Source organism: Xenopus laevis, chromosome 1L (assembly GCF_017654675.1).
Source record: "Xenopus laevis strain J_2021 chromosome 1L, Xenopus_laevis_v10.1, whole genome shotgun sequence".
Classification (NCBI taxonomy): domain Eukaryota; kingdom Metazoa; phylum Chordata; class Amphibia; order Anura; family Pipidae; genus Xenopus; species Xenopus laevis.
The window spans coordinates 199,625,496-199,652,018 of record NC_054371.1 but is presented as its reverse complement, the minus strand read 5'-3'; the positions used below and the strand labels follow the sequence as shown (position 1 = coordinate 199,652,018).

Genomic DNA, 26,523 nt, shown 5'->3' with positions numbered 1-26,523 from the left:
CAAAATAGCCTCTTGATGTTAAGTTATTCCATATATATATATATATATATATATATATATATATATATATATATATATATATATATATATATATATATTCCATTATAACCATTGACCAATGATATCATTGAGCACCTTTTATAAGTATATTCATGGCTCTTGTGTATTATATAGGTGTATACTGACACTTTAAATTCAGAGACACATTTTTTAAATGTGTTAACATTTTCTTTACAACTATTTGAGGGGCATGCCACATTTGTTTTAGGGTGGGCTCATGTGTAGGGCATTAGATGATCTCTAAACGACCGATATGTACCCATCCTATTCCAATTGTAAGCGTTAGAGTACTAACGAAGTTTCGCTAGGCAGAAAAGAACGCTAGCGAAAGTTCGCTATAAAATGATCGCACTGAGTATTTAATGCCAGTGTTAGGCTACAGAGATGCAACTTCGCATTTTAGTGAAGTAGCGTAGTGGTAACGAATTTATGCCTAGCAAAGTGTGGCAGAGCCTTTACTGCCCAAAATCCCCCCTAAATGAATTTGCCCCTTTGTATGGACCTATACACAAGTACAAATGCATTCATTTGAATGGATTTAGTTAGGTAAATGTAGATAAAAATTAAGAAATAGAACACATATTACATTTTCAATATTGGCAGTTGCATACATCCTTATGTGTGCCACAACTGAGCTTTAGGTTGCTCACACTCAGAATGGAGTCCCTGATAAATAGTGAAAGCAATAATATCAAACTAAACAGCAGTACCATTTCACATGCATTTAGAAGGACAAATAAATATTAATGTAACATATGAACAGAGCCCCCTCTGTTGGTGCAAATGGTTATAGTCACACACTGAGAGCTATCCTTTCAATTAGGCATTATATATTATTACACTATATTCTGACTGCAGACAAATGCTTCACCTTCCAGCTCAGTTTACAGTGCCTCTCAGGGCAATATAGATCAAAACATAGATGTTTGTGTCAAAACGCTCCTTTAGAATATAATGTCAAGAATTCAAAATATGCCATCCATCAATAAATATATAAAAATTCCACTGAACCATATAAATGACTTTCCATCCTCCCAATGTATTGTAAAGTTATCTGTTGACCAGATTTATCCACTGCTACTCAAAAGCTTCATATGGATTTGACTGTGGGGTTTGGGGAGGTCATAGTCATAGAAGTAATCCTTTGATTGGTTGCTGTCAGGACTAATCACGGTGGAGGTTGTGGATCTTGTATTAAGCTGGCCATAGACGCAAAGATCCGATCGTACGAATCAACGTACGATCGGACTTTCCCATCTCCCGACCCTCCACTAACCATTCAGATCAAAGTCTTTACCATTCCAATCAAATAAGAACAGATCACCCAATGTTCTGCCCCTGACAGCAATCGTACGATACTTATGTCTGACAACACTAGTGACAGTCTCCCACTGAAAATCGTACGATCGGCAATACATGCAGAGATATTATCGGCAGGCGACAGAAATTTTCTAACCTGTCCGATTGACCAAACGACCGATCTCCGACGGACGAAAAATGTCGGGACTCTCCACACATGGTCTGAAAATCGTACGAAGCAAAGATTCGTACAAACGGATCTTTGCGTCTATGGTCAGCTTAAATCGGGCCCTCAGGAGCACACGCCAGTGTTTAAAAATAAAACTTGTGCCATATAAATAATTGCACAGTGTACAGGTATATGATGGGTGCAGATGCTTGGTGTTTAATCTAGGCTACCTTTCAGTTCCCATTTCAGGGTGACAGGCCTCATTTCAGGACCTAGGAAAAATTGTTGCCAGGGACGGACTGGGCTAGCAGGGAGAAAACTAGATGGGCCCTGGGTCTCATACGCCTTGCCAACCCAGGACTACTGCCTGCCCAGACTCTGAGGGCCCCTCCATCTTTTTGTCGAGGCTGCAAGAGAGATGGATGCAAGAGATATGGAAGGAGAAGGTAGTGAAGGTAGTGAGGGAGGTATGTGGTGGGGCAGGAGGAAGCTTGCAATATGGGGAGAAGGGAGCGACAGGGGTGGTCCCTTGAGATGGTGGCCCTAGTCTGACACTGAGTGTTCCAGCCTGCAGCTACTGGCTCAAGAATTTTCCTATTTTTTTCTGCTTTCCACTCAACTGTAAGTGAGATGCTTATGTATTGACAACAAGAGTGTGTATAACACACTAACATATTTTTCTGTTTTTTTTTTTAATAGAAATACGTGGCAGTGACCTGGAATTGGTGTGGTCAAAAATTTACATTTCTGCAGGATTCCAGATTTCACCACAGCTTAATCACCAATGGGAAGCTAACAAGTGTGCTCATAAGCCTACAACTATACAAAAGCTAACTGGAAATATGGATTTTATTGACTACTCCCACAAACTTTGGAGTGGGGATTTATGGCAGTGAATATGTGCAAGCAGGTAAAATTTGCATCTTTCATGTGCCAGTATGAGGGGACCAAAGGGCATCCACATGCACTGCACTTACTTTTTGCACAAGGGGTAGGCATTATTACCATGAGTATGGCACAATAATCGCTGCAATATTGTATCCATTAGTACACCTACTTTTTAATAAATAAGCCCTATGGTAAGTATTTTGAGGCACATGCCCAGGGTTGGACTGGGGGGGGCTGGACCCATCGGGGCTGCTTCCTCAGGGCTCCCCTCCACCCCCCGCTGTACGTGGGGGCATAGTGTTTTTGCCACAACTGGCTGGTTGCGGCGGGAAGAGAAAAGAGGCACAGGGTGCGGATCTGGGCCGGGGGGGCCCACAAGAGACGGGGACCAACCGTTTTTTTCCCCGATGTCCCACCGGCCCAGACCGACCCTGCACATGCCTGTAGGCAATGTACAGGGTAACACACTCCTGAATCCTGAAATAAGTGGGAGCTGATGAATCTCACATGGAGTTTGGTGCTATTAACGTAACAAATGCCCCAGTAGTTTAAAAACTGAGCTTGCACTCGTGTGTCAATTTTTGGGTTAGTATCCATAATTCATTTACCTTCAAGGTAGGATTTTGTTCTATATTTAAAAGTATAAAGCAAATAATACAATTAATATGCTACTATTACTGTTTAGTCTATTGATTGAAGTAGCATTAAAAGTTTTTGTTTTTTTGAGGTAAGGAGTTCTGTTGGCAGTTTTGTCTTACAATACAGCATTGTAATGATTCTGTCCTGGCAACAGAAGTCTCTCTTCCACAAATGAAAGCTGTTAAACCATATAATCTTTATCTCTGATATATTTTTATGAATGCACCAAAGCAACGAACTTCATGTCTAAATTAACAACCTGCACCTGTTTGGCGGCTAATTCTCTGTAGGAAGTGGATAAATGAAACCATCTGTAAACTGGATATAACAGGTAGTGCATTTCTGTTTTTTTTTCAAGCTTCCAATAGTTCATTTTATTGTAATAAAACTTTTCAAGGCAGAATATTAGTACCCCAAACAAGGACCCTGTCCTTATCTGTCCATAATTATATCCAATTTCTAATCCCACAGCCTCTATCCACCACTGTCCCACAGCCCTCAGCATGTGGGATTGTGAATCGGACTATTCATTTTACAGCTTTTATCGTCTTTGCTGAAAGATCTGATTATTTGTGTCCTTGGTGTTTTCACAGGTCACAGAACAAAGATCAGGCAACTTTAGGCCAAGGGCACACGGAGCGTAAGCTCCGCACTCAGACTGCATTTTTTTGCGACTAATCAGCAGTGGTTCTTTGACTGTAAAGGCTTGAATAGAGGCAGGGAGATTCAGGCAGGTAGAGATTTGAGGTGAATGTTTATTTACTCTCCTATATGCACCTTGAAGCCCAACTTGAAAGTGAGTTAAGTGACATGGGGTAAAAATGCATTTGCTCTTCTAGATCATTTTGAATCTATATCTGAATGACTACACCAATGTTTTCTTCTACCTGTAACCTTGCAATAAGCTATGGGGTACTCTTACCAAAGGTTGGAACTGTAAGTGGGGCTTGAACTGAAAATACAGATAACAACCCAGAAGCAAGTGGAGGCATCTCTCAAGTTCCAATTGAAAATGTATTGTACTACATATACCATCATTATTAAGATTAATAACACATATTTACAAAGCGACAACATATTTCACAACACTGTACAATAGAAATGAGTCCAACCTCTCTCCCCAGACAAAAATTCCCCCTGGTGATCAAGCACTCAAGGTTCAAAAGAAGTGCATCCTCGATGCATATACATTTTGCATCTCCCAGTGTAACAGAAATTTTGACATGTTTCCCTCTGTTCAGACCAGGGATGCACCGAATCCACTATTTTGGATTCGGCCAAACCCCCGAACCCTTCACAAAAGATTTGGCCGAATACAGAACCGAATCCTAATTTGCATATGCAAATTTGGGGTCGGAAGGGCAAAACATTTTTTTTTTTGATTTAGATTCGGTTTCGGCATAGCAGAAGGATTCGGCCTAATCCGAATCCTGCTGAAAAAGGCCGAATCCTGGCTGAATCCCGAACCTAATCCTGGAATTGCTGCATCCCTAATTCAGACCAAGATATCTATAAAGGAGAAACTTACATTTCACAATGTAGGCACCACACTCATATTCAGGTTCACCTTTTAGTTAACTTTTCATATGCTATAGAATGGCTAATTCTACGCAACTTTTCAGTTGTCTCCATTAATAATTTTTTATCGTTTTTGAATTATTTGCTTTCTTCCTCTTTCCAACTTTCAAGTGGGGGGGTTACTGACCCCATCTAAAAAAAAATTCTGAAAGGCTAAAATTGTATTGCTACTTTTTTATTACTCATATCTATTCAGGCCCTCTCCTATTCATATTCCAGTTTCTTGTCAAGGCATGTTTGCTAGGGTAATTTGGACCCTAGCAGCCAAATTGAAACTGCAAACTGGAGAGCTGCTGAATAAAAAAATAACTCAAAAATCACAATTAATATAAAATGAAAACCAAATGCAAATTGTCTCAAATACCACTCTCTACATCATATAAAACTTAAATTAAAGGTGAACAACTCCATTAAATCGAACTTGATCCTGAAGGAGTAAATCATTCCTAGCAACTACACTGTCACTTTATCCAGTGGTTCTAACCAATCCCCAGCTGAAAAGTAATAATCTGGCTGCCACAGATAGAATCTATTCCCATGGCCTCAGTGAGCCCTACCTTTCCTGTATGCTTTCCCCCCTGCAGTTCTTACAGATGTTGTGCCCTGAGACACAAAACCAAACAGATAAAGCGCTAAGTTGAAAGTCTGCCCGAAACCTTTGGTGCACAACAGACATTAAACATGTCCAGCCGTGCAGGGATAAAGGTCATTATTGTCATAAACCAACTGGCGGACAGAATGGGGAGACTGCTTGCCAACAGAAACACAAAGGACATGTGAAAATGAGGTTTTATTGGAGGCGCACTCTTATATAGAAGAATGTGATAAAAAGCTCTCAGCATCAACTGCATAATCCACAGTCTGTTATGGGAAAAAGAAAACAGTGAGCAGAGATGTGTTTAGGATTGGTGGGGAATATAGTCATATAGCCTTACTGGGGTCCCATTATTATAATGGAACTTGAACTTATTGCTCTACAACTCCGACCATCCCATGTCAGGGGAATGCTGAGAAGTTTAACAACATCTCTGAACTTCATGTTGTGCAGCCCTCGTATAAAGTTATTATTGTTATACCTCTTCCTCACAAAGTGATTCCGCAGATTTACTGATAGGATCATGCACAAGTCCAGCATCTATGATTCTGGCAGGTACTAGAGAAGAGGGACTTAATGCAGATGACTTTATATATATATATATATATATATATATATATAAATATATATATATATATATATATATATATATATATATATATATATACCTGTATATACATAATATATGTATGTATGTGTAAATATATTGAGCAACACTGCAGTCTTTGGGGCAAATTTACTAACCTCTGAAAATTCGCCATCGACGGCTTTGCTGACATCGCAATACTTCACCATTTTAGATTCGCCAGAACAAAGAAGTTGCATCCAGGGCGCCGAATGCCGGCAAAGTTGCGATAGCGTTACTGCGCCAAGTGAAGCGAAGTTGCGCTAGCGTTGGCTAATTTGCATATGGCAGGAAGTTAAAGTTCAATGGACGTATATGTTGCAGCAAATACATTACACTACGCAAGCCCGGGAAACCTCAATAAAAGAAAATAGAGTTGCTATATTGCCCTACATATGAGCCCAGTATATAGTTTATGTGCCATATGTTAGGAAATGTAGGGGGGAAGCCGGTTACCCCAAAAAAATTAATCTCTTTTGCAGCCTATCACCTTGAAAAAAGGAAAAGAGGCTAGCGTTTTTCGGGACAAGTTTTTGGGAACATTTTTGGGAACTATTTTTTGAGGAACTCCTATTTACTCTATTGCACTTCGTCTGGTCTAAGGTGGCGAAGGCAAGTCTGGTTCAATAAAATCCGCATCTAAGTGAATTTGCGTCGTTATATTCATTCACCAGAGCACAAATTCCTGGTGTTAGGAAGCGAAGTACCGCTAGAGTCTCCTTCGTTAGCGAAGTTACGCCAGCGACCGTTAATATATCTGCGAAGTTCCGAAATGATGTCACGCTGGTAAATTTTCGCCAATGTTAGTCACTTCGCCCTTTAGTAAATTTGCCCCTCTGAGACCCCGAGGCTTCAGAAAATGCATACTGTATAAATTCCAGTGTAAGTTCAACATGATTTATATTGCATACATGTGATATTATTCTTGCATACATGTTTACCTGTTTCAGGAGCAGATGCAAGGATATTCCAAGTAGGCTTTAATTCTTCACTAGCGAGGCACAGCATCATGTTTCTGTCCATGTGGAGCAAATCCTTGACTGTCACTCCAAAATGGGTGAGTATTGTCTTATGGCTGGTGGGGGATAGACTTCCGCAGTGCACTTTCAGGAACTGGGAGATATTGCAGGCAGTGTCCATCACGTATGTTACAGGTGTGCAAGCCACAATCACAGGTGAGTAGCCCTCGGTGTGCATGCACACAGTAACAATTACAGGTTCTGGGCAGTTGTGGCCTGTAGACCATAAAAACAAAAGAGGGGTCATTTACAACCATAAGTGCAGTGTGTAAATTTCAATTTTAGATTCATATTGCTGTGTTTGTACGAGTCATTGAGAATCTGCAGCCCGCCTAGACCCACTCCGATGTGAAAGAGCCAAGCATGGAGTGGGTAAGGAGGATGGCATCGGGGATGCAGCCCCTGAACGGCCTGAATACAATGCCCCACATCTGTTTGTGCCTAGCCTGTGCAGAACTGAATTGTTCAGCAACTGCTAGCATTCAGTAAAAATGAATATAGCACTGGAAAATACCAAGCTCATGAGTTCCATTCCATCCTGGAAAAATGTAATTTAGTACGTTAGTAGGAAACCTCATTGTGCTGTCTGCCATTAAGTGGCTTGTTTACCTAGATAGTCATATGATATAGAATTCATGTAAGTATACAAGCGGGTTGTTTTTTTGTATGTTTGCATATTCAGTATAGATTTCAAAGCAATCAATTATATCTCTAAATATGCAGAAGATATCCTATGGAACATTGGTAATAACAATTCCCTAATGTGAATACTTGCTACGTGGATAATAACCCACAAGGCAGATTAAAGAACAGGCAACTGGCAGTAACTATCCTTGGCTGTTAAGATGGCAGGTAAATGCAAATTACCTTATTAAGAATAGAGAAGCTTTTCCTAATCATTTAAAAATTTGTAATTTTCTAATACAGAAAACATGGGTCCTTTTAAAAACCATGCAGAATTTTACGCCACAAATCTTCACTTTATGTGGGCTTGGTTACCTGTTAGTTAGGGCATCATAACACTATCATGTATATTATTATTGATTTTTGGTTAAAAAAAAAAACAAGAAAGTCTCACCTGGAAAAACAGAGCGCAGAACATTTGAAGTAATACGCTCAGCAAATATTACATGCCTCTGGCTGGATCCACTGTAAACAAAGTAGAATTCTGCATCTTCTGGGAGATGAAGATCTTGCCCAAAAGTTGCAAATACAGTCATCTGACCCTGGAAGATGAACATAAATACAGTATTACTATAGGCACTATAGGTCCTATCCGCACTCAATTTTTGTGATTGAGGGAGAAACAATCCCCCTTATTTAACAGTGAAACATACACCTATTTTGCTCACTCACATCCTTGTAAAACATTTTGGAATGATAGTGAACTCATTTAAAATATGCTGGTAAAGGGACACTGTCATGGGAGAACATGTTTTTTTTCTTCAAAATGCATTAGTTAATAGTACTGCTCCTGTTGACTTCTGCACTGAAATCCATTTTTCAAAAAAGCAAACTGTTTTTTTTAATATTTAATTTTACAATCTGACATGGGGCTAGAGATATTGTCAGTTTCCCAGGAGCCCCCAGTCATGTGACTTGTGCTCTGATAAACTTCAGTCACTCTTTACTGCTGTACTGTAAATTTGAGTGATATCACCCCCTCCTTCCCCAGCAGCCAAACAAAAGAACAATGGGAAGGTAACTGGATAGCAGCTCCCTGACACAAGATAACAACGTCCTGGTATATATAAGAACAGCACTCAGTAGTAAAAACCCATGTCCCACTGTGACCCAATTCAGTTACATTGAGTAGGAGAAACAAAAGCCTGTCAGAAAGCAGTTCCACAGTCCAGCACTGGCTCTTTCTGGAATTAAAAAAATACACTTTGGTTCAGGAATTACATTTTATATGGTAGAGTGCATTATTTGCAGTGTAAACAGTGTAATTTAGAAATAAAAACTATACCATAAGAATCAATTTAATGATACCTTAGGATGGGGAGGAAGTCACACACATACAGTATATATTCTGGAACACATGGGGATTTGGTGATACCTCGCTCCTCTGCAATTACCACCATAACAGCAGATACTATTTTACAGGCTCAACACTATACTTAACCAAGCCTTTACTGAAGTCCAACTTCTGGCCAGCAAAAGTTTTTTAATTTGTAAGAAAACAAATGCAATGAAAAGTAAACATTTCATTTAGCACAGTGGAGCTTGTGCATAATTATAACTCTCTGCCCCTATAAATATGGCAGAATAAGCCAGCTTTAAGACGCCATGGAATTCACAGACATGATTAGTACAACAGTATTGTATTTTTTTCAGAAACTACATCTTGTAAAGGAAGGGCAGATCACAGGTAGGTCAGAAGGTACTGGTGCCCAAAACAAGTACCTCTTGTTTCCATGGGGCAGTTAGTGGAAATTGGTTACAGATACTAGAAAAAAATTGTACTGATTTTTAATTTTCTACATTTTTAAAATCTGAGCCCTTGTCTGGTAAATAAGTTCAAAACATATATGTATGGAATTTTTTATTCATAGGGTGCTACTTGTACATGCAGTGCTGTACATGAGAATACATTAATAGAACAGATGTCACTACAATAGTAAAATATAAATAAATATAAAATACAGTTATATTTTAGATGAAGTGCTAAGTCCCTGCTTCACAATGGGATTGTGTCTGGAACTTTGTGTTACTAAGATAGCATCAGGCATATTAAGTGATAATTTATCTGAGCTTGGGTTGATTCAAGGCACATGTAATCCCCTAAAGCTCCAACAGCATTCCCACACTTCGTGGGAGACATATCCTCCTTCTCTCTTCCCCTATCATTTTCTTTTTGCCTTTCTTCTTCTTTCTTTCTATATTTCCTTTTATTCTTTCCCTTGTCCCTTCCTTTTCAGAATAAACAAATCTTGGCCTGGAAAGAATCAGGTTATACAATGTTGGTGCCCCAGCATCTAAGCACCCAACTGGACGGGAGAAATCTGTGCACACTGCGGTTTTAGGAACAAAATAAGTATACCAAATCAATTTATTGTGAAGGACAAGAACGCACTGAGTCACAAAGGACTGATTCTTCCCCAGTGTATTGTGCCAGGGTTTTGGATTGTTTTATAGAACACTCATCCAGTTCTGCACTGCCCTTCAGCTGATGTGTATGGTACCACCATCTATTCATATTCAGTTCATTCACTTCTGCCTCACTTCTTTGTGTTGTCGTCAGCCATACAAAAGGTAGGGTTTAGCAGCAATTGTCTATTTAAAGCACACATGGCAATGAATGCATTTATTTTAATATTTGTATGGATTTGAGAAGTCATAAACCAGTTATTTAAGCATTATGCTTAAACTATAAGCTCTTAAGGGAGGGGACATCCTTATCTCTGTGAGTCAAACTATACACAGCTGCATTCAAGAGTGAGTTCATGGTCAAGAGTGAGTTGATTTATATTTTATTTTGTTCCAATTATTGATTGTTTAATGAATCTGTTGTTTGCAATGTGCAGATCTGCATGTAGCACTATATGAACAAAAAATATACATAAATACACTAATAGAGTAGTTAACTGATACAGAAAAATTCTTCTAAACTAAAACAACACTAAACAGAATTTGTACACAAATACCACTAGCTAGGAAATGAGTTACTCTCCTGTGTAAGCAAATCCAGCATGAGCAGTTCTGACACCATTAATATCTTATCTGCCTATTCATATGGCAACATACATGTATGAACATATCAGTGCATAATAGACAAGGAAAGCCTATTACACTGGAGGGGAGTTAATTTGTTTGGCACCCCCCAGAGATTTAAATCGGTAACCTTTTTCATTAGGTCTGTGTGCCTCTTTTTTTAAAAAAAAAAAAAAAACAGTGGCCCAAGAGCTCTATCTATCTAAGCGCCGTGCTGTCATCTTAATCATTTTTCCCAGGAATGCCTAGACCAGTGATCCCCAACCAGTGGCTCGTGAGCAACATGTTGCTCTCCGACACCTTGGATTCGAAGTCGAAGTATTCCAATTCAATGGTCGCATTTCGAAGCTTTTTCTACTTCGAAATTCGACCCTTGATAAATCTGCCCCTAGGTGTAAGGGATCCCAGGTTAGGAGGAGAAAGATGGTTGTGAGTTGTTTAGATAGATAGACCCCCAGAATGTTCAGCCAGTATGGGAAAAAAGTTAGAGATTTAATTCAAGGGAGGGTACCGAACAAATTGTCCCTCCAAGTATAATAGGTTTTCCTTTTCTTGTAAGCATTGCCACATTCATATATGTGTACTGTACTGACATATGTCCTTTAAACAAGTGCCTTATATAAAGATTTTAAAAAGAATAGAAAAAAGTTGTTTGTCAAAGGTGAATAACCTCTAATTTCACCAATAAATTAGGCTTTTGGTTATGGGCGTATATATTACACTGCTCACGTGGATATCCAGTTGCTGTGATTATATTGGATTCCTCTACAAAATGAATCTTAAAGGGATCCTTTCATCGGAAAACATGTTTTTTTCAAAACGCATCAGTTAATAGTGCTACTCCAGCAGACTTCTGCACTGAAATCCATATCTCAAAAGAGCAAACAGATTTTTTTATATTCAATTTTGAAATCTGACATGGGGCTAGACATTTTGTCAATTTCCCAGCTGCCCCTGGTCATGTGACTTGTGCCTGCACTTTAGGAGAGAAATGCTTTCTGGCAGGCTGCTGTTTTTCCTTCTCAATGTAACTGAATGTGTCTCAGTGGGACATGGGTTCTTACTATTGAGTGTTGTTCTTAGATCTGCCAGGCAGCTGTTATCTTGTGTTAGGGAGCTGTTATCTGGTTACCTTCCCATTGTTCTTTTGTTTGGCTGCTGGGGGGGAAAGGAAGGGGGTGATATCACTCCAACTTGCAGTACAGCAGTAAAGAGTGATTGAAGTTTATCAGAGCGCAAGTCACCTGACTGGGGGCAGCTGGGAAATTGACAATATGTCTAGCCCCATGTCAGATTTCAAAATTGAATATAAAAAAATCTGTTGAGATCTTTTGAGAAATGGATTTCAGTGCAGAATTCTGCTGGATCAGCACTATTAACTGATTCGTTTTGAAAAAAAAAATTTTTTCCATGACAGTATCCCTTTAATTAAATGGTTGACAGATATGAGAAGGTAATAATATAAGCATTGAATTCATACCATGACTCACATATAGTGATTTTATTTGCTTTTGTTTGTATAAGAATCCTGTGCCAAGTAGCCTGGAAAGGGACTTTACACTGTTAATCTTCCCGTAACCGCCTAGCTAGTGAAACAGGCGTACTAATTCTCACTGTCATGAAACAAGTTCATTCCCTCCCCTATGTTTTGGGCATAGAAGCCAGAACAGAGGCCCCAATAAGTGCTTGCTATTGGTGATAGGGGCACTTTTGGGCCTGTTAGAGGATTTACTCTAACAGGCCCAAAAGCGCCCCTATCACCAATAAAAACATTAGCTCCATCTGTAGCTGCACTATTTATGTTGTTAAAATACTGCTTTTTTGTTTGCTGGTTTGAAAGATGTTGGTTTTGCTGGTCATAGATAAAACCTGCTGTGTGACCAAAGTCCATGCTACATGACTAACAAGGGCCTGTGACTTGTGTGGATGTGTGTGGTTGTGCTACCAATGGATCAAAGGCCTAACTGAATGTCTGTGCCGCTGTTTGAACAGTGAATGGCACAATGTTTTGCCATACACAAGGCATCTTCAGAAACAGAGGATGGGAAAATCCCAATAAAAGGTATTGCATTGAAACTGAAACTATACCCAACCACTTCAGCCCACACTTAACTAAATGAACACATATTTCTACTCCAGTAATCTGTTCATATAGAATAGATATATCTTTCACTCCCCCAGACACAACGGCTTCTCTACAATACAATCTTAAATCACCCAAAAGCAGTTTTTGAAAAGGAAAAAAAAACAGTTTGCTTTGGCCCCTGTAACACAATTGATCATCAGTCTCTTAGAATACATGTTTTCAAGTAGTAACTAAAGGTGGCCATACACGAAGAGATCTGCTCGTTTGACGATGTCGACAAACAAGCGGATCTCTCCCCGATATGCCCACCTTGAGGTGGGCAATATCGGGCTGATCAGATCGTGGGCCCTAGGGCCCAACGATCGGATCCTAACGAATAGTAAGGGGCGGTCGGATCGCGGGACCGTATCAACGAATAGATGCGGCCGTGATCCGATGTTATTTTTCGACCCATCCGATCGAGATCTGGCCGACTTTTGGCTAGATCTCGATCGGGGAAGCCCATAGGGGGGCTCCATACACGGGCCAATAAGCTGCCGACACGGTCTGTCGGCAGCTTTTATCGGCCTGCGTATGGCCACCTTTACTCGCACTGGGTGTTCTAATCTCATGTAAAGGACAACTATGAAGCACAACAGATTAGATGCAGTTTAAACACTGCTCTTTATTAAGCCAAGCTGATGAGCTGCAGTGTATTTGACAGCATAACAGAACATAGTTATTTAACCTATGGTTCAAAGTGAGTGTTGTGTGGATGGACTGCGGTGCATGGCTATTTAAGGAGTAGTATAATCTTTGTTGTAGAATATGTTGCAGAGTTCTTTTAAACATAAAAGACAAATACAGACCATGGAATCTAAATCGTCGGCGGGATGGCACTCGGAGCTCTTTGTCTTCCAAAGACGCCCAAAGTTCCCTCGTTGGAAAACGAAGCCCTCCGAGTGACATCCCGCCGGCAATTTAGATTTTAGCTGGCGGGGAGGCAGTTTAGGGAGATTAGTCGCCCGAAGAAGAGGCGATTTGTCACAGGGCGACTAATCTCCTCGAATCTTCTCGTCTGTCTCTGCCCTTAGAATCCGATCCCGGATAATCACATAAAAATGCAAAAAAAGGCCCCATCTGTCTGTCCCCTGGCTTTTCCAGGAGGCGTTAAGAGTTATTATGGTTGAAAGGATGAATGGATGGCTCCTATGTTTGGCCAAAATGCCCCTTTTTGCCCATATATTAAAGCAGTCCTGTAGGCCAGTTCATTAAACTGTTATAATGTTACCTAATCTCTGTTAAAGGAGAAGGAAAGTCAAAACAGAAATAGCCTTCTAAACGAAGTCCTGTGGACATAGAAATCACTGACCGTTTTTAAAGATTCCTCTGTGGTCTCATGTAGAAGCAGCTAAGCTGTCTGAACACTGCAGCATGTGAGTTGGGTGACGTCACTTTTTTTTCAGGCTCTTGCTCCCTGCTGCCCGAGGCAGCCTTGAAGCGCATTGGGCATAATTCAGTTGTTATGCGCATGTACTGGGGAGCTGTCATTTGCATATGCATTTGTATGGGGTCTATTACTGGGATTTACGTCTTGGTTTCCTGGATTTTACTTTGCTAAATCAGCCCTCTCCCTTGCCAAGCGCCAAATTTTATTTGCAAAATTCCTTTTATTTTGAGCGTCCCTGCAAAGTTTCTAGTGTGCTGCCGCATATGTGTACTGGCACGCTCATGGGAGGGGCTGTGCTGGAGGAGCAGAAGGGACCGGGACAAAAGAATACTCTTAGGAACGGGAAGCGACTGCTCGATTGAAGAAGGTGGGGGCCAGAGAGTTTCAAAAAGCTGCAAGAAGCCGTTCTGTGTGAGTAGACACAGAAACGGCTAGTATTCTGGAGAAGGAGGGGTTGGGGGGAAAGAGTTAAAAGCCGTCTGGAGAGCAGGCTGAAGGGGCCGGGAACAACTGGCTGCTGTGTAACAGAAGCAGTACGGGAAGGGAGTGAAATGTGTGCATGCGCAGTAAGGTGAAGAAGACTAGGAAGCCTACGCTACCTTACTAATATGGCGCCTGTGTGTCTGATTATGCAAGCAGAAGAAGCAGATGGATTATACACGATAGGATTAATATATGTGAGTTACAAACATAGCGATTTGGTAGGTCTTGGGGAGTAGATTACAGGGAAATAGGTATTAATTTTTGCCTTTCCTTCTCCTTTAAAGGTGTCCCTCTGGGCAACAGGGAAATATAAATCTGTCAAGCACCACATAATATAGAGTAAAAGCATACAAGGTGATTTGCAGCTTTTGTCGATCCATTGTTTTGTATAGGCAATGGAAAAAAAACACACGTGAATTGCAAAACCCTATAAAAGTCATGGGAGCTGTTTTGGCAGATGCTTCAAAAATGCCAGTTGCAACTATTTAAAGCAATACTGGCATTTTGATTCTAACTAAAGGAAGGGTGATGTGGAGCACTTTGTCTCCCGCCCACAGAGCAACTAAACACTGGGCCATCAAAATGTTGTATATTGCCCCATGTGCCATTACCCTTATAGGAGAGCGAATATCCCCAGCCAGAAAACAAAATTAGCACAGACATAATTGTACACTTAGTGGCTACTTTGCATATGCAAAACTAAAGGACTGTTCCGCCAGACACAAGGATTCGGCCGAATCCAATTCCTGTTGAAAACGGTTGAATCCTGGCCGAATACTGGATTCGGTGCATCCATAATTTTTGGTGCAATTAAAAACAAATGCTAGGAGCGTAAAAATGCATATATTGCATTTCTATATTTTTTTTTAATGCACCTAAGAATTTTTTTGTGACCCTCTATTTTATTGTCTTTTGTCAAGTGTAAAAAATGCAGCAGGTTGCGTTTAAAAATGCAATGAAACACTAATGCAACAAAGAATGTTCATGAGTACAACCATGAAGCCTACCATTCTATCAATTATGGTATGTGCTTAGATATACTCACACTTACGTTCCAAACACACATCAAATGTAATAAAAAATATTCTGTGTGTAAGAGCCCTAAGAGGGGCTGAGAAACGAAAGCTGGGAGAAAAGATTAAATACAGGAGCCCTGAAACCGAATAATTCCGAGGCTCATTACAGTCCATGCACTCAATTATCTGTGTGAATAACATGTGGATAGACATCATTGTTGCATTTGCACTGCACTTTACTTTACTTTAGTAAATCAGCTTATTGAATGGCCTACTCTACCATTTAGAAATACAATTGTAAAACATGGATGTTAGAATGCATGCTTTCATCTGTGTGTTCTTCCATCCCAGCAGACAGAAGGGAAATTGCTCTGGCAGGTTACACTTACATAGAGAGGCACTTTAGACAGGCTGAGCTCCATCATCTTCACATCTAGACAGAGAGAGGAACAAAAGAGTCATCATCAGGCATATGTTGGACTGTTATGCAAGATAAGATATACGTTTAGATTTATTTCTGTGCCAACAATAGGCCAGGTGGATGTGTTGCTATTATTACTTTGCCTTCCTCAAACACTGCACCCACACAGCATCACTCACTAGAGAGGTGTGTTCTTCTTCAGGTTGTTCTCCATAGACTTATTTTTACACCCAGGGCCTTGATTTAAAGGGCAACTAACAGAAAAAAATGAAAGATATTTGTTTCATTGACATTACCGATTTCCAATATAGCATGTGTAAAAATGGATTTCATTGAAGCAGACATTTCAGTTTTTATTGCAACTTCTTTTTTACCAGCTCTGCTACGTTCAGCCATGTTTCCTCTGTTACCTAAACAGCTGTTTTATTGTGTGCAATGGAGGCTCTGGTAACACTTATTCACATTTGAGTTAACTCTTAGTATGATGTAGAGAGTGATATTATTCTGTGACAATTTGCAATTGGTTTTCATTTTTTATTATTTTTAAATATTAAGGTTTCTATTCAGTTACTATCCAGTTTATAATTTCAGCAATCTGGTTGCCAGCATCCAAATTACTTTAGCAACCATGCATTTTAATAAGACTGGAATATGAATAGGGCCTGATTAGGAAGAAGAATAACAAAAAGTAGCAATAACAATAAATCTGTAGCTTTACAGGGCATTTGAAAGCTGAAAAGAGTCAGAAGAAAGGGACAAATAATAAAAAACTATAATTGGTTATTCTATAACTTACTAAAAGTTAAATTAAAGGTAAACCACCCCTTTAACTGCCCTCACAGAGATAAGAGAATATTATTGTACGAGAAAATTAAAGGGCTCGTTCCAGATTTACGGGTATAGCTGCGCTGTGCCAAACACCTGCCCTGTATGCCCACACCTGCTGCATCCATTAAACCATGCAAAATGTTGGTTCTGGAGAAATAAGTTAAGTTGATAACTGCAATCACAGAGGTGTGGGTAAATAGTTGATTTTTGGGTAGGAAATATGGCTAATTACCTGGGCACTTTACCCACATAATAAAATAGGACCTGCTTACTAAGAAAGGTGCTAAACTGCAACAGTGCATTTGCCAGCAGAAACAATGTAGCAATTCATTTTGACAATTCTTCTACAAGTTCGAATATGAAAGCAAAGATCTGATCAGTTGCTATGTGTAACTGCTCTGGTCATGTGATATTTAGCATATATATATATATACCCACACAGGGCTCTTCGTCAGGAGTATACATTTTTTATACTCCTGACGAAGAACCCTGTGTGGGTTTAAAACGTTGAGCTGAATTAAAGACCTTTTTGTTTTCACCAATCAAATCCTGTGAGTGCCGTAATTCTCTACATGTTGTATACAATTCTCTTACAAGCACCCAGGTATCAACAAAGTTAATGGTGTGCACCATCGCATCCAGTATATTGAGATATAGATAGATATATAGATAGATTTAGATATATAATTACAGACTTCTCACTCATACATACAAAGAAGATGACCCAGGATGACTGTTAAAAGCTTGTCTTGCTTTGAAATAAAGTAATGTTTCTTTCATCGTCATTTTCATTGATTTCCATAGCATCAGCAAGTTATGCAATGCATCTATTATAACAAACAGGGAACTTAAAATTAATTAACAAGCCAGGCTTAAAAAACAATAATAAAACAGCAGAAAATGAAGCTCCTGCCAGCAAGACTATAGCCTATATTGTACAATCTTTGCATCTATGGCCAGCTTTACTTGCATTTTCTTATACCATAACTTTTGTCTGGTATATGTAAGCAAGTTCTTTGAAAAGTGTAGCAGCTGACTCATATTGGTTCTAAGCCCCAATGAAAGAGCAATGTGGATTCCAAGATCCTGTGTTAAATTCAGAATATTTGAGGCTTACTGAGAATTTTCCACCTATGAGTTTTTTTTACACTTACACTAAAGCACTGTGCATGAAGCATTTGTTTTCTTGAGCGTACTTAAATTGGCCTTCCCTGGACAGACTGTTCCCAATCTTTTCCTGTCCTGTGCCACAAAAAGAGGAAACATACAAGAACTTCACTGTGTTCCTATTATATCCTTCATCTGCAAAAAAGTATCCCCTGCATTACAGACTCAATTAAGCAACTTCTTAGCTGAAAAAGGATGATTATAAAACTCCTTAACACAACACTTTAATCTGTGCATGAATAAGTGATGTGCTGTTCTTTAGAGCAGGCATCCTGTCTGTTTCGTTCACTATTGTTGACAGGAAAGGCAGCCCAGGAGCAGGAAAAGAGCTAACAGACGGAGAGAGGCTGCCTTTGTCTCCCTTTCGTGCACTCAAACAACTGACCAGCTTTCAAGGATGATCAGACATGAAACTTGCTGCACATAAATAATATAGGTACATGTGTCAGGAAATTTGTGAGCCCATAATATTCACGGAGCAAAAAAGAACTGCTCTGGTTATAAACTGTAGAATCAAGGTGTGTGTGTGATCATGCCCCCATTTGTGGGGTGGCAAGATTTCAGGAGCGGTATGCTGGCCAGCCGCAATCTAAGAAGCACTGGAGATGTGTGGGGGGGTTGCGTTTGTGTGGGCGCTAGGACCCAGCAGTCTAGGGGCTCCCAAAGCCGAAATCTGGGCCTGTGTGTGATAGTTCCAGTAGAACAGTGGTCCCCAACAAGTGGCTTGTTAGCAACATGTTGCTCACCAACCCCTTGGATGTTGCTTTCAGTGGCCTCAAAGCAGGTGCTTCTTTTCGAACTCCAGGCTTGGAGGCAAGTTTTGGTTGCATAAAAAACAGGTATTCTGCCAAACAGAGTCTCCTGTAGGCTGCAAGTCCACACAGGGACCTTCAAATAGTCAATTATGGCCTTTTACTTGGCACTCCAGGAACTTTTTGTCATTCTTGTGTTGCTCCACAACTCTTTTTATATTTGAATGTGGCTCACGGGTAAAAAAAAAAAAAGTTACGTCCACTGCAGTAGAGGGTAAGGAATAAAGCACTAGACCAGGGAGCAACTGGAAAGGAGTTCTGACTGGTTTTGGTATTCAGCATGACCCTATAGCCACTGCATTTCTTCTACAACAAGATCATAATCAGAGAGAATCCTGCCAGTCAAAAAGCCCACTATAGCACCTGACTACCAGCACTTCTAGCTTTCTCTTTGATCTAAGCTGGGCTGCATCTTTACTGGCAACAATGGTCATGCCAAGATCAAATAACTACAGCAAAGGGTTTATTGCATGTCACTGCTTCCAATAGGAAAGAATGGGAACCACCCTGCCTGTGGCTTACAGTGGTTGTGCAAAGAAACAGTACTGCAGTCTTGAACAAAAAGCCAATGGACTCGAGGGATGAAAACTTAATTTTGCCTTTTTATATATCCTTGGTAAGTGTAGTTTTGGGCCAAAGTCCATAAAGGGAAAGTCAACCCAAAAAATGTTTGGCCCAATAAAAGAAAACATCATTCTAAGCAACTTTGGGCTTTTACGTTATTTGTATATGCTATTAAAAGCTGTGTTTGTCTGTCCCTTTCTGTTCTCAGTCCTGTTGGCTCAGACTGTTGATACAATGTAAGACAAGCGAAGGGACCTGTCTTTCGCTCGGGAACCAAGACTTTTGCAGAATTGTTTAAAAAGTACCAACCAGGAGTTAAACAAATGCTGCTATTTTTAGAATTTTAACTTTAAAAGCACTGAAGAAATAAATATTGGAAAGTTGCTTAGAATTCTGTTTTCTTTTATTAGGAAATTTTTGGGGGGGTTACTTGCCCTTTAAGAGGGATATTAATGAGCTGGAGAGAGTGTAGAGAATTGAAACTAAACTGAGAAAAAAAGGTGCTTGCAAGGGGACACCCTGCTGGTTGAGGTTGTGATAGCAGGTTCTATTAATGCCTTTAAAGGAACAGCAAAAAATTAAAGTGCTTTAACGTTATAAAAATGTAATTCAGTGTTGCCCTTCAGAAACACTACTATAGTTTATAAAATAAGCTGCTGTGTAGCCATGGGGGCAGCCATTCAAAGGAGAAAAGGCTCAGGTTACACAGCAGATAGCAGATAAGCTCTGTAGAACATAATGGTGTTATCTGTTATCCACTATTTAACCTGTGCCATATAGCCCTTTTTCAATTTCCACCATGGCTACACAGCATATCTATATATATTGAATAAAGTACCCCTATTGTAAAATATAAGTTACCAAGGAGTTCCATGACCTCAACAAGCAGTCAAGCAAATGCTGCTTCTTTACAATTTTGACTTTAAAAGCACTGAAGAAATAAAAAATTGGAAAGTTGCTTAGAATTCTGTTTTGTTTTTTTAGGCAAATTTTTATTTTGGGGTTTACTTGCCCTATTAATGAGCTGCAGAAAGTGTAGAGACTTGCAACTAAACTGAGAAAAGAAAAAGGTGCTTGCAAGGGGACACCCTGCTGGTTGAGGTTGTGATAACAGGCTCTATTAATGTCTTTAAGAGTGGCTTGGATGAAGTCTTGAAAAAGGTATATAAATATATATATATATATATATATATATATACACTGTATATATATATATATATCTCTACAGGTATGAGACCTATTATCCAGAATGCCTGGGGTTTTCCGGATAAGATATCTTTTCATTATTTGGATCATCATACCTACTAGAAAATTATGTAAATATTAAAGGGATACTGTCATGGGAATTTTCTTTTTTTTCAAAATGAATCAGTTAATAGTGCTGCTCCAGCAGAATTCTGCACTGAAATCCATTTCTCAAAAGAGCAAACAGATTTTTTTATATTCAATTTTGAAATCTGACATGGGGCTAGACATATTGTCAATTTCCCAGCTGCCCCAAGTCATGTGACTTGTGCTCTGATAAACTTCAATCACTCTTTACTGCTGTACTGCAAGTTGGAGTGATATCACCCCCTCCCTTCCCCCCCCCCCAGCAGCCAAACAAAAGAACAATGGGAAGGTAACCAGATAACAGCTCCCTAACACAAGATAACAGCTGCCTGGCAGATCTAAGAACAACACTCAATAGTAAAAACCCATGTCCCACTGAGACACATTCAGTTACATTGAGAAGGTATAACAGCAGCCTGCCAAAAAGCATTTCTCTCCTAAAGTGCAGGCACAAGTCACATGACCATGGGCAGCTGGGAATTCTGCTGGAGCAGCACTATTAACTGATTCATTTTGAAAAAAAAAAAATTTCAGTATCCCTTTAAATAAACCCAATAGTTTGGTTTTGCTTCCAATAAGGATAAATTATATCTTAGTTTGGATCAAGTACAAGAGTATTTTATTGTTAGACTATTACATCATTTTTAAAAACTTGGATTATTTGGATAAAACGAAGTCTATGGGAGACAACCATTCCAAGATTTGGAGCTTTCTGGATAAAGGGTTTCCTGATAACGGATCCCATACCCGTATTATGTTAAGGTGCAAATTCCAACTAGTGCTGTATCCCATACGGAAAATATTTTTGGTTTCATTATTCTATTACAAGTAGTTTCTATGGAAGTAGAAACCTTTGGAACTCTTCTTACAATTGTCCTTTTTTCCTGATGATGAGGACCTGAGGCAGTTTTGAAACGGAACCTCGACTGAAAGGAGATGAAAATGTAGCCCTATGACAGATGACACAGAGAAGAAATCAGGCCACACATCAAAGGAAAAGTATAGTTGTGGAGCCTCATAATAAGAGCAATAACATAGTCTCAAGTAATGAATTAAATGTATGCCCCTCTGTCTTCCATATAATTATTTCTTTTACTTCCTGCTGGTTACACTGAAATACATGATATTAACATTTAGAGAAACTTCCATTACACAACATTCTAAAAGTTTCAATTCAATACATTTTAATTGGGGGTTTTAAGAAGGATGGTCATAAAAGGATATTAGACGGCGCAGAGACATTTCCTGGGGCCAGAGGACTCCATTTCATCCAAACTATCCAAACTTTTAAAAATTATTTCCTTTTTCTCTGTAACAATAAAACAGTACTGTGATTCAAACTAAGATACTAAGTAGACTTAAAGGGATCCTGTCGTCAGAAAACATGTTTTTTTCAAAATGCATCAGTTAATAGTGCTACTCCAGCAGAATTCTGCACTGAAATCCATTTCTCAAAAGAGCAAACAGATTTTTTTATATTCAATTTTGAAATCTGACATGGGGCTAGACATTTTGTCAATTTCCCAGCTGCCCATGGTCATGTGACTTGTGCCTGCACTTTAGGAGAGAAATGCTTTCTGGCAGGCTGCTGTTTTTCCTTCTCAATGTAACTGAATGTGTCTCAGTGGGACATGGGTTTTTACTTTTGAGTGTTGTTCTTAGATCTACCTCGCAGCTGTTATCTTGTGTTAGGGAGCTGCTACCTGGTTACCTTCCCATTGTTCTTTTGTTTGGCTGCTGGGGGGGGGAAAGGGAGTTGGTGATATCACGTCAACTTGCAGTACAGCAGTAAAGAGTGATTGAAGTTTATCAGAGCACAAGTCACATGACTTGGGGCAGCTGAGAAATTGACAATATGTCTAGCCCCATGTCAGATTTCAAAATTGAATATAAAAAAATCTGTTTGCTCTTTTGAGAAATGGATTTCAGCGCAGCATTCTGCTGGAGCAGCACTATTAACTGATTTATTTTGAAAAAAATGTTTTTTCCCATGACAGTATCCCTTTAAAGGGGGCAGATTTATCAAGGGTCGAAGTGAATTCGAGGGAATTTTCGAAGTTAAAAAATTCTAAATTCGAAGTAATTTTTGGAATACTTCAACCATCGAATAGGATACTACGACTTCGAATTTACTTCGTTTGACTATTCAACCATTCGATAATCGAAGTACTGTATCTTTAAAAAACTTCGACTTCAAAACTTCGCCAACTTAAACCTGCCGAAGTTAGAATCGTACAATTCGAAGTACGATCGGAGTACGATCATACTACAATCGGAATCCGATCGTACGATGAATAAAATCCTCCGACTTCGAATGTCGGAGGATTCTATTCGAAGGTCGCATTTCGAAGTATTTTCCACTTCGAAATTCGACCCTTGATAAATCTGCCCCTTAAGGTATGAAAATCCGTTATCCAGGAAACCCCTTTTCCTGAGCATTCTGAATAACAGGTTTCATACCTGGGCTAAATACTTTCCCCAAATGTTCTGTAAACATTATGACCTTCACACATTTATAAAGGAACACGGTTATTTTTTCTTTTTTTGCTGTGCACACTTGTTTTACTATAAACAACCCTTTCATATGAGACAGTTTGTACCCAACTGTCATCTGCTACAAAGGTGAGATTTTCTAAATCTACATAAGAACTCAGTGACTTGGACAAACTTACTTATCACAGATCAACAAAATAATGCCTTCAAATGATAGTTGTAACACTTTATTACCAAAGCTGTATTACAAAGCAATCATTACACCAAATAAGGAATTTGCCAATGCCCCAGATAGAAGTGCAAAAGCCCTAAGGTGCACAAAACCACACTCCATAAAGCTCACTTACTCACTCAGCACTTGCATCTGGGGCACTGCCGCAGTCTGCATTTCATGCCAGATTTATAATCCAGCCTTGGGTATAAAGTGGGCACTGACATCTCTGTATGTTGAGGGCCAGATGAGCACTGTATTCATGGGCAAAGTACAGATCCCTGTGCTCTATTCTAGAGGGCAAAATGCTGCAACTACTGGTCTAAACTAAGGTTTAAAGGGCAAAATACGTACATGTTGGTTTGAACCTGTTTTTTGCACTTTATTTTGTACCCTGCTTTGCTATTCCTAAATTACCCCCAAAAGTCAAACAGGGAGGGTTATTTACTAAAGTCCGTATTTATCTCATTATTTAAATAAAAAAAACTATAACCAAACTCCCATACTTAATTTTACCTTATTTATTATTAAAAAACTTGATTTAATCGGTTCGGGTAAAAACTCGATAAAATCAAGTGAAACCGTGAACCATATGTTTTTCCCCGAATTGCTAATTTTTTTGGGCTTTTTCTCGAAAAGCCTGAATTTTTTGGATTTTTTGCCGGAAAAATCCAAAAAGTTCGGATTTACTTGCCAATTCTAGCGCAGACCACAGAAACTTCTAAATAAGATAAAGACCTCTGCCATTGACTTATATACAACCTCGGCAAGTCTGAGATGACAGCTTTTCAGATTCTGCCTTTTTGCTGCTTCAAGCTTTAATAAATCTCTAAAATCTGAGTTTTTTAAAAAAATAATGATTTGAGTTTTGCCCCAAAAAGCCTGAGTTTAGTAAATAACCCCCTTAATCTATACAATTTGTCACCCTTAAGCATGATTATAGCTCCCAGTTAAAAGGAAATGCATTCACAAATTCAATGAGCATAAGGATAAAACAGGAGTCAAGGCAATATACAGTAAATTATATCTCAGAAAGTACACTCCCAAAGGTTTAATTATGGAATATGCCTGATATTTTATCTTTAAACTGAATGACTGAATATACACATGGTATCATAAGATTAAATGACTGAATATACCTCTACACGCTGTTAAACAAATCTGCCATCCTGAAATCAGACAGGTTAAATATATCAACCTGTGCACTGGGATCACAAAGGAAAATATTTAATAGAGGGTAATTCATTTGTTGAATCATTATCCAGCTAAAAAAGCTGTAAAAGATCATTTTAAATTCTGCATTTTTCTTACAAAAGGATGAACCAGCAGCAAAATAAATTATACATTAAATTAAAAAGAAAAAAAAGTTTTTTTTCCTTCAGATGTTTGTACACAGGGCATTATGATAGTCACAGCCCTCTCACAAAGAACTAAATTGGTCAAAATGTCCCTTTTGAAGCCAATTACAGGCTGAGTTGTGCTCATCTCCTGGAGCGTCTCACACTGGGTAATTTTTTCTACAGTGTTACTGGTAAGGAATTTTTATTACCCTTTCCATGCTTTATGGCACAAATGAGGATTTATTGTATTTTCTTGTAAACGGTATTCTAAAGTCCTAATAAAAGAATCCTGATGGGGATCACAGACCCTTCTGCTACTGCTTCTTGAACCTCAAGAACTCAGGATTGTGGTGATGCTTTTCATAGAGTTTGAACTGTACATATTTATATTTGTGCAAACTGACACCTGTAGCAGTTGCACTGTGATATCAGCCCCACCAGTGGAGTAACTAAATGTTATTGGGTCCTCCTAAATATCCAGAGGCTTTCAGTTTTACCAATATATATATTGAAAAAGCACATAATTTAGGGCCTAGTGGGGCCCCTGTACCTCCTGGGCCCCACTGCAGCCACAGGTTCTGCTTCCTCCGTAGTTACGCCCCTGAGCACCACTACATTACTTAAAGGCACTTAGGACAGTTTTAACAACAGATGAACCAAAAAAAGAAATAGAACAGGAAAACCCTAGCCCTAAAAAGTCCCGGACTGTGTGCAGCCATTTTTCTAAAACCCGCCAATCAGTATAGTAACAGCTGGGCAAAGCATAATAAATTTATGAGGAGGGGGGGGTGTCTGGCACTGTCTGCTCTAAGGTGGTCCATACACAGTAGCAGTGCAGAATGGACTTCCCATGCACCATAACTTATTATTCACTTATAAACAGAAATTGCACATGCCTCTGTCCATTGCAGTAGCGATCCTAGAGGGGGGCGGGCCCTGGTGCGAGACGAACAGCCAGGCCCTGCCCCCTCCTTACGGCCGCATTTGGCCGCATTTTCAGTGGCGCACGGACTGCCGGTGGGGCCCTGAGGGGGTGCAGCCCTGGCCCCCTGCTCCCCCGGTAGTTCCACCACTGGTCCTTTGGGTTTAAGTTGTAAAGTAAATTTCACCACTATTTTCTTTGCTTTGTAGTGGTGCCACTATTCCCCAAAACATACTCATATATTATACACAACTCATTGGGTAGCACTTCTGTCTTGCAGTGCTGGCTCCTGAGTTAGATTCCAGCGTGGGCATTATCTATGTTCTGCTTCTGTGGATTTCCACTTGGTGCTACTGTGCGTGAAAAAGAACTTCGATTGTAAGCTCCACTGGGGCAGAGACTGATGTGCATTATGTATAAACTCTGTAGAGCACTGACTAAATGTTACTGCTGTAACCAACACCAGAAATGAAACCTTTTTTGTACATCTATCATATCATTCCCTTTGCATGCTATTTTAATTTTGCCATACAAGAATTTGCCCAATGCTTTTACATTATCTATCTGATCCCCCCATGTTCCTCTATGCAGAAGTAGTCCGTTAATGTTAGAAGTGCTGATGGGTCGAAACGGGACAGTCAAAAACAATCAACATGACTTTTAGAGGGTTATTTATCAAAGGTTTAATTTTAGAGCTTTGTGAGGTTTTTTATACCTTGAATGAATTCACAATTCAAATGTTTTCTGATTTAAGAAAAAACTTGAACTGAAAAAACCCGAATGAGTGAATTCAAGATGAACAACCCAAAAACTCGAGCTGATCAATTTTTCCA

The 26,523-nt window shown here is 39.4% G+C and overlaps 1 protein-coding gene and 1 long non-coding RNA gene across 4 annotated transcripts in view; one reads left to right on the top strand and one right to left on the bottom strand.

Annotated features, from left to right (window-relative positions):
* Positions 1-26,523, bottom strand: part of arhgef28.L (Rho guanine nucleotide exchange factor 28 L homeolog) — a 142,148-nt gene that overhangs the window by 93,951 nt on the left and 21,674 nt on the right. For all 3 annotated transcript variants that reach the window (XM_018265155.2, XM_018265146.2, XM_018265163.2), the window contains exons 2-4: positions 15,990-16,033; positions 7,951-8,098; positions 6,795-7,088 (exon numbers count right to left, since the gene is read on the bottom strand). In XM_018265155.2, coding sequence (XP_018120644.1) covers positions 6,795-7,088; positions 7,951-8,098; positions 15,990-16,025 — 478 coding nt within the window. In that variant the 5' untranslated portion in view covers positions 16,026-16,033. The remainder of the gene's footprint in view (positions 1-6,794; positions 7,089-7,950; positions 8,099-15,989; positions 16,034-26,523) is intronic.
* On the top strand, positions 1,772-11,420 carry LOC121395396. The gene is made up of 3 exons (XR_005962451.1): positions 1,772-2,438; positions 6,804-6,910; positions 9,794-11,420. It is a non-coding gene; the product is annotated as an uncharacterized LOC121395396 (long non-coding RNA).